At 43.4% G+C, this 8,822-nt stretch overlaps 1 protein-coding gene across 1 annotated transcript in view; it reads left to right on the top strand.

The window, feature by feature from the left end:
• Positions 1 to 4,463: 4,463 nt before the first annotated feature.
• LOC102439107 (dynein heavy chain 11, axonemal) overlaps positions 4,464 to 8,822 on the top strand; it is a 33,811-nt gene continuing 29,452 nt past the window's right edge. Inside the window, exons 1-4 of the mRNA XM_023753863.1 lie at positions 4,464 to 4,531; positions 4,979 to 5,183; positions 6,364 to 6,528; positions 8,760 to 8,819. Coding sequence (XP_023609631.1) covers positions 4,464 to 4,531; positions 4,979 to 5,183; positions 6,364 to 6,528; positions 8,760 to 8,819 — 498 coding nt within the window. The remainder of the gene's footprint in view (positions 4,532 to 4,978; positions 5,184 to 6,363; positions 6,529 to 8,759; positions 8,820 to 8,822) is intronic.

The raw sequence follows: 8,822 nt of genomic DNA, 5'->3' as shown, positions 1-8,822 counted from the left end.
GAGTCCAGACCCAGGCTCCAATCCCCACCCTGCCCTTAAGCCAGTGATGGCGAACCTTTTGAGCTTGGCGTGTCAGCATTTTGAAAAACCCTAACTTAACTCCGGTGCCGTGTCACATGTAGAAATTTTTTGATATTTGCAACCATAGTAAAACAAAGACTTATATTTTGATATTTATTTTATATATTTAAATGCCATTTAACAAAGAAAAATCAACCAAAAAAATGAGTTCGAGTGTCACCTCTGACACGCGTATCATAGGTTCGCCATCACTGCTTAAGCTATCTGACCTTGGAGAAGTCGTAAATCATTGGGTTCATAAAAGGGAATCAGCTGAATGATCACTAGGGGATCTTCTTGCCTTAAAATGACAACTCTGGTAGGTGAAACAATGTTTTTGACTCACCCTGCATCCTATCCAATTAAGCCATGGTGTTTGTACTGGGAAAACACATTTTATTTCAGATTGTGTTCGTATAATTAGTCTCTCACCTCTAAGCCAGCACTTCTCAGCCAATGAGAATCAGGGCAGGAGGAGCTCTCTCGGAGAAATGTATGGACACCCTCTGGGAGCAACTCCCCTGCAGATTCAGATATCCCTGCAGGTGCCCCCCGCCCCCCACGCACACACACACTCTCACTGCGATACAGTGTCCTGTTCCTGGAGGGCATGGGGCTGGAATGTGGGTTAAGAACTACTCATTTAGGAAAGAAGCCACACTTCTACATTGTATGCTGCTCTTCACGCCTTGGTGTTGCTTCTCATTGAAGATTTAAGGTCAAGAGCTCATAGCTGCCTTCTGTGGCGTAGAAGTCATGACCTCTGGATTCCTGTCTTTCACAGAAACAACACCAGGACTGTTGGTTTTCCCCACCCCTCTGGTTAACTCAGTCGCTGTTCAGATCCTTCAAGTCCTGAGAGAGCATTAGCCATCCATTTAATATTCCCAGATCGGAGATTAACCAAAAAATTAACCTGGCAGCAATGATAAAACCCACCGAGTCATTGTGTAGTTCTTGCCTTTCGTAGATCATAAATACCCCAGCTGAGGATTATTTACTATCCCTGGGAAATCTAAGCTTATAAAAGAAGGTTTCAGAGCAAAATGTAAAACCAATTTTACAAGCAGACATCCTTATCTCTTCCATCAGCCTAGCAGAGTCCTTCCAATTAAGTCTCTCCTCACAGAGAAAACCCAGCAGATAGATTTCTGGTTCCCAAACTGTGAATGCTTCAGGGCATATGTAGACACACAAAAGGGATTTAGCCCTGGAGTCCCCTCGGAGCCACCTTCTGGAGCTGTTTCGTTAAGTACATATTTAACCAGTTAATGGCTTTGTCACCTGCAAAATTGTCGAACCTCATAATCCATGTTGGCCAGTCTCCTGTTTTGTGGTGTGTGTTTTCCTGAAAGCCTTGGGAGGGGAAGCACGGTTGTGCGTAGTGGCTGATGGGAAAAATTGTAGCTTGGTGATCCTGGGAAATCCTTGGAGATGAGCTGCTATTGCATTGAGAGGAGATTACGCTGATGCCACTACCTGGTGTGACCCTCTGGAGTGGCACATGGCAAACAGCCTGTGCTGATAAGGCCTGTGAGCTCAGAATGGTTTGCTGCTGCTGTTTATCTTTGATTTCTTTTTTTAACTTTTTAAAAAATTATAGTCGACATATGATATTATATTAGTTTTAGGTGTGCAGCATAGTCATTAGACACTTCTATAACTTATGAAGAGCTAACAATTGTTTTAAAGGGTTGTCAATAACAGAATATATGGCAGAGACGCATATGGCCCGCAAAGCCTAAAATAGTTCCCCTCTGGCCCAATCCAAGAGGGATTTCTCCCCGGAGGCCTGAGCACCTATGACTTTCAGGAATGTTAGTTGTCTTGGTGGGGGCTTGTTTTGATTCTCTCATATTTACACATCCTCCACACAGATCTCAAAATTAGTTTGACTTCTTACTGCAGTTCCTAATGCTGCCACAATGAGCTATCCCTTTACAACAGTAATGAAAATTCTAGGCTTCATTTATTCAGTGTTCTTCATTTAAACTTAAATGTTTATTTTGGGGGGGGGTTTGGCCTCTATTTTTTAAATTGAATTTATTGGGGTGACACTGGTTAATAAAATTATATAGGCTTCAGGTATACACTTCTATCGCATTATCTGTATATTGTATATTCACCACCCCAAGTCAAGTCTCCTTCCATCACCATTTATCCCCCCTCTACCTTCTACCTCCTCCCACCCCCTTTCCCTCTGGTAAACACCACACTGTTGTCTGTGTCCATGAGGATTTTTTGTTTGTTTGTTTGTTTGTTTTTATTTTTTCCCTTCACCTTTTTCCCCCAGACCAGTGTAAAAATGTTTAAATTCTCTTTTCATCTGGAGATATGGATTAGTGATTAAAACAGGAAGTTTATGAAGTATGAACTCAAACCCGGTGAAAATTCCTGAGCAAATGAGGGGAAATTCAACCTGAAATCGTGAATGGTAGTGACAGACCTGGCATTTCTGAGACACTTGCCAAGGGAGGAACGAATTGAAACTGAGGTGGAGCAGTAATCAGAAGAGCACAGGCTGTGCCCAGGGGTTGGGTGAGAGCGTGGGTGTTATTACTGTGGCGACGCATCAGCCTTGGTATTGCTTAGGTGTGAGAAGCCCAGGCAGTAACTACACAAAAATTTCACTCTGAAGATTCCCTTGAGAAGCCGCTGGTGCCAATCTTGGCATCTAGGCCAACAGTAATACGGTGGCTAGTGCCAGCAAAGGAAGATTTTCTCAAAGCTTACTTGACTTGTGAAATCTATTTTGGAAAACCTTGGAAAGGGAAACTCAAGTAATGGGAGAAATTGGATGATGTTCCCAATGTAGATATGGTTGGAAATGTCTTCAGTCAAAAAGAAGGTTAACCAAAAATGTGTTCTTATCAAATAAGACCATCCTGTGAGACAGCTCAATATGCTCAAAAGTCAAGCATGAGCCTCTGAGAAACTATGGTTGGCAGATTGATAAAATCTGAAAAGCTACAGTTAGCATGGCTGATTTCCTTCCAGACTGAGAAAGTCCAAATGTTAGTGGTTGACCTCTTGATAGGTTGTTCTCTTTTTTTTCTTTTTTGGCAGCATCGTACTGAGGTATAATTCACATACATACAATATATCATTTAAAGTGAAGAACTCCTTGGTTCTTACTATATTCACAGCATTGGGCAGCCATTACCACAGTCAATTTTAGAATTGAAATTCCTAAGCAATCAAACCTACTTTGATTTGCCTATTCTGGTTATTTCCTATTAATGGAATCAATATGTGGTCTTCTGTGATTGGCTTCTTTCACTTGGCATAATGTTTTCAAGGCTCATCCATGTTGTAGCATGTGTCAGTACTTTCTTTTTATGGCTGAATAATATTCCATTGTTTAGATATACCACAGTTTATTCATCCATGAAACATTTGGGTTGTTTCTACCCTTTGGCTATTATGAATAATGCTGCTGCACAAATTCTATGTGGACATATGTTTTCCACTCTTTTGAGTCTCTACCTAGAAGTAGAATGGCTGAGCTAAATGATAACTCTATGTTTAAAATTCTGAGAAACTGCTAATACTGTTTACCAAAGTGGAAAACATTCCCACCTGCAGTTGATGAGGGTTCTCATTGCATTCCATCCTCTCCAACACTTGTTATTGCCGGTGGTTTTTACTATAGCCATTTAGTAGGTATGACGTGGTACCTCACTGTGGCTTTGATTTGCAATTTCTTGATGATTAATGATGTTGAGCATCTTTTCAGGTGTTTATTGGCCATTTGTATATTTTCTTAGGCAAAGGATCTGAATGGACATTTTTCCAATCTTTTAATTGGGCAGACCTTTGATCTGTCCCATTGTAGGTGTTTTGTACATATTTATTTATTAACCAAGTGAATAAATGAACCCACAGGGGAATGGAGCCAGGTGACCAAGTCCTCACAATTCCCAGCATCTGAGAAAGGGAAAAACGAGAGGCTGCATTCATTCAGTGTTTCGCTTATAATCACAGCAGCCACCCCCATCCAGCTCAAGCTCCACCGAGAGCCTGTTCCAAGGCTGCAGGGTGTCATGGCAACGGAAGTGCCAGTGCAGCCAGGCTTCAGGGAAGGTGGGACCTGGAAATCTGGGAGACCCAGAGCACGCCCCTTTGCTTTGCTCCTCCATCTGCATGTTGGTTAATCCTCCTCCTTTGGGAAACCAGGAATGTCTGTCTGTGCTGCTCGGTTCACCAGGAGGACAGACTGACTGCAACACAAGCGTCTAGGTTCCAGTTCCAACTCTCCCTTCTCTCTGTCCCGAACCCCAGTCCCAGTGAAGGGCGCTGTGATTGGAAGAGCGTGGATGAGGTGCCCGCCCCTGGTGCCCTTGGCCAGGGGAGCAGGGATACACAACAGAAGCCTGGTTGCAGGGGGCCCACGCCTGGGCGAGATGGAGGAGGAGGAGCCATGCATCCCACACGGCGGCTTCTTCACTTTTGTCCTTGACCCAGTGCCAAAGTATTGGAAGGCAATTTGAAGTATACATGCATGTTTCATATATGTAAATTTTAAATAAACCTGTACACAGATGTATACAAACGCATACAAACTCATTTTACCCTTAAAGACTAGCAATGTTTAATACAAGGTTAATCACAGTGATTATAATAATAGAAGCTAACATTTTTGTTGGCTTAGGTCCTTTCTGTGATTTATTATATTTAATTGTGAGGTGAATACTGCTATTACCGCCGTTTTGCATATGAGGAAACATAAGTACATAGAGGTTCAGTGAATAATTCCTATTCTTTTTTTTTTTACTTTAGGGAAACAGAGTAGCTGAAAAACCCTGAACCGCCTGGTCCTAAGGCCCGGATACATGGCCAGCGTGCAGGGTTGGAATGATACTTTGATATCCGTCCAGGTTCCGGGGACGCTCCTGAATGTCCGTTCTGTCCCCTCTAGGTATATCAGGATTGGAGACAAAGAGTGTGAATTTCATGAGAACTTTCGTCTCCTCCTTCACACAAAACTGGCCAATCCTCACTATAAGCCAGAATTGCAAGCTCAGACAACCCTGCTCAATTTCACGGTCACAGAAGATGGTCTGGAAGCCCAGCTGCTGGCAGAGGTGGTCAGTATCGAAAGGCCGGATTTGGAGAAATTTAAGGTAAAAAATATGAAATCATCCACCAACACTTATTCAGCGCCTGCTTTGCACAAATTACACTGCCGGACACATGCGTGTTAGGCAGAAGCCCTGCCCTCCAGGATCTTACAATCTAATTGAGAAAAAAGAGGGTATGTGTGAACAGTAGCAGAAATTGAGGGGGACTTCTGATGAAGGAGGTAGTTAGGGTTGTGCCCAGGGAGGAGGAGGGCTGGCTCCAGGTCTAGTTTGCTGCCGGTGACTGGGACAGGCAGAGGCATGGAGTCTTGGGAAGCAGAGGCTTGTGTTGCTGCGGGCACGTGCCTTTGCAGTTGGGTGATCATAGCTGATTCAGCCAGGGCCAAAGAGCGAAAAGGGAAGTAAAGGAGTAAGGTTGGAAAATTTAAGGGGCTTGCCCTGGCCGGTGTGCTCAGTGGTTAGAGCATTGGCCCTAGCACTGAAGGGTCACAGGTTTGATTCCTGGTTAAGGGCACATACCTAGGTTTTGGGCTTGCTCCCCACCCCCGGTCAGGGCATGTGCGAGAGGCAACTAGTCAATGTATTTCTCTCACATACATGTTTCTCCCTCTCTTTCTCACTCTCCCTCTCTTCCACTCTGTCTGAAAAACAATGGAAAAAAATATCCTTAGGTGAGGATTAATACCTCCCCCCCCCAAAAAAAAATGAAAAATTTTAAGAGACTTATCTTTGGTTATGACTAACATTTAAAGGAAAAGTTATGGCTTTAAGTGCACTGATGAGAGAAAAATAATTAAATTCAGTGTTGAATACAGACAACAAGAAAACCAGAGTAAGATTATAAACATAGGAAGAAGGCTGTTGTAGAGTTAGGTAATAGCAACAGACTGTTTGGCCTAAAAGCCAAGAGTATTTACCATCTGACCCTTTTTGGAAAAAGCCTCTACTCCTGGTATAAACCATTGGTTCTCCAATGGTGGTTCCTGAAACAGTGGCTTCGGTTCATGGTGCCAAGTGATGATGATAAATGTTCACACTCTGGACCCTGGAGTGCAGCCCCTTCTGACACTTTTCGTAAGAATTGTTAAACATTGTTATCGGCGTGTTGTAATGTTAAGTGTGTTTCATTCTAAAGGCGTCCATGAAATGGATGAGTAAGAAAACTCTACTTAAAAACAGGAATTTAACCACCATTTCTTACGCTTCCCTCGGCTTGTGGTAGTTGCTTCTGACGAAGCACCAGAACGACTGTAAGATAGAGCTGAAGTCCCTGGAGGAGGACCTCCTGCTGCGCCTGTCGGCGGCCCAGGGCAGCTTCCTGGGCGACACCCAGCTGGTGGAGAGACTGGAGACCACGAAGGCGACGGCCGCCGAGATAGAGCATAAGGTGGGGAGGCCGAGGGCACAGGAGGGCTTGTTGCAGCGCTCTGCTTGCACAGACATGTGTGGGGGAACGTGTCATCCTATTTGGTAGTTTCTCAAAGGGGACTGATGGATCGTCCGATAAACTGCCCTAAAAATGGGCCTCGTGGGGCCCAGCTTGTGCTGCTCCTCATTCCACGGAGACCCAGGCGTTCAAATTAGACTCCCTCAGGCTGTTATTTGGTGGAGGTGGTTTTTTGTGTTTATTTTTTGTTGTGGTTTGTTTTGTTTTGTTTTGTTGTGAATCCTCACCGGAGGATATTTTTCCATTGATATTTAGAGAGAGTAGAAGAGAGAGGGAGAGACAGAGAGAAACAGCGATGTAAGAGAGACACATGGATTGGTTGACTCCTGCACGCACCCCGAGCAGGGCCGGGGAACCTGCAGCCAAGGTACAAGCCCCTTGACCAGAATCGAACCTGGGACCCTTCAGTCCACGGGCCGGCGCTCTGTCCACTGAGCCAAACTGGCGAGGGCCTGTGATTTGTTCTGTGTGACCAAATTTGAAGAACACGGGGGCCTGCAGGCTGAGAGGACTAAAATCTGAAAAGGTTTCATTTAGAATCTCGCCCTGGCAAATTGCCCTCATCCAGTCTCACCACGGGGGCTCCTAGTCTGTTGTCCATTTTAGAGAAATACTTAGAGCTGAAGTTTTGTGTCCAGGCCGGCAGGGCTGGGAGGCTGAGCCAGGGATGGTCTCCTGCTGTTCTCAGATGCCTCGCTCACACTGGGAAAATGACATGTCCTAAAAGCCCAGAAGGTTTCTCATTGAGTGCACTTCCCGCGGGACTCCAGCTTGTGTCCCCGGGTGCTTTATGCGTGGTGTGCACTGTGGATTTTCACAAGTAACCACTAACCCTTAAAACTCCAGTGTTGCAAAATCAGAGGAACCCTTACTCGCTTTCTGGGATGTCCCTCATTACTCAGCAACCTGCTAATTACCCAGCGGAGGCTGTGTGGCCATACATCCAATATATTTGCCTTAATTTAAGCAAGGAAATGGAATTCCAAATGACTCTCTTTTTTACTTAAAAGGAATTCTAGGGGGCTCCCGAGATGGTAAAGATTAGAGCAATTAAGTAAATTAGGTCTTAGCTTTCAAATTAACTTCTAATTGTCTCTTAAAATGCCTCTCCCTATCTTCTTAATATATTGCCATATAGGGACTTCCCTCTCTGCTCTACATTTTCTTTATTTCCTTTTATACACAAATATGATGGATTGAGTCTATTAAAAAAGTTTTGGGAAATACTGCATCATATAGAGCTATATGGTCGGCAGTGGTCCGGGCTAAAAGAAATAGATATTTGAGCCTTGAATAAAAGCCAATATGTTGGCTGAGAGTGGCTTCTTTTAATTATCTCTCTGAATATACCCAGAGGCTAGTACATAACGATAAGCTAAATGGAAATATATGAGCGTATGGATGCTCTGGTGCAAAGTCAAAAACTAGACAGTCACCTGAGTTTTCGTATAAAGGCTTTTTAGTAAGCCTAGCTATTAGATATATTATTGACCTTGGCTGCTTTTGTATACCTTGTTGACTAATAAAGTTATTGGCATTGAATTGGCCCAGCAGACTTGTAAGAGCTCTCCCTGGGAGGTGATATACCTGGGTTATTAACCCCTGAAAGAGAGAGGGGGGAGCAGAAAGGTGACATTACTTGGGATAAATTCTGTAGCACCGAAATCATCGAGTTTGTTCAACTGTAATCAAAACAACTAGCGTTATATCCCTTCTTCCTGGAAATACCTATGAAAAAATTATTTTAAATTTTTATTATTTTAAATATTTTAATATTCATAGTAAATATAAAATCCAAATTGTTTTAATATGAATTTTATAATTTTGAACAGCAAGCACATAGGTGCTATATATTACGTTTAAAAAAAATTTTTTTTTTATTGATTTCAGAGAGGAAGGGAGAGAGAGAAAAACATCAGTGATGAGAGGGAATCATTGATTAGCTGCCTCCTGTACATCCCCCACTGGGGATCGAGCCCACAACTCGGGCATGTGCCCTTGACTAGAATCGAACCCAAGGCCGAAGCTCTATCTACTGAGCCAAATTAGCAAGAGCTGTTGTCTATTTTGATATGAATAATTTCTCCTTTCAGATATGTCCCTTCCATCACTTGGATAAGAGTAGAGAATGTGAACAGTTAAGTTACTAATGTTGTTTGCTCTCACCATAGGTGATTGAAGCTAAAGAAAATGAAAAGAAAATCAACGAGGCCCGAGAATGTTACCGACCAGTG

Source organism: Myotis lucifugus, unplaced genomic scaffold, assembly GCF_000147115.1.
Source record: "Myotis lucifugus unplaced genomic scaffold, Myoluc2.0 scaffold_52, whole genome shotgun sequence".
NCBI classification, from domain to species: Eukaryota; Metazoa; Chordata; class Mammalia; order Chiroptera; family Vespertilionidae; genus Myotis; species Myotis lucifugus.
This window is presented reverse-complemented; position numbering and strand designations above follow the sequence as displayed.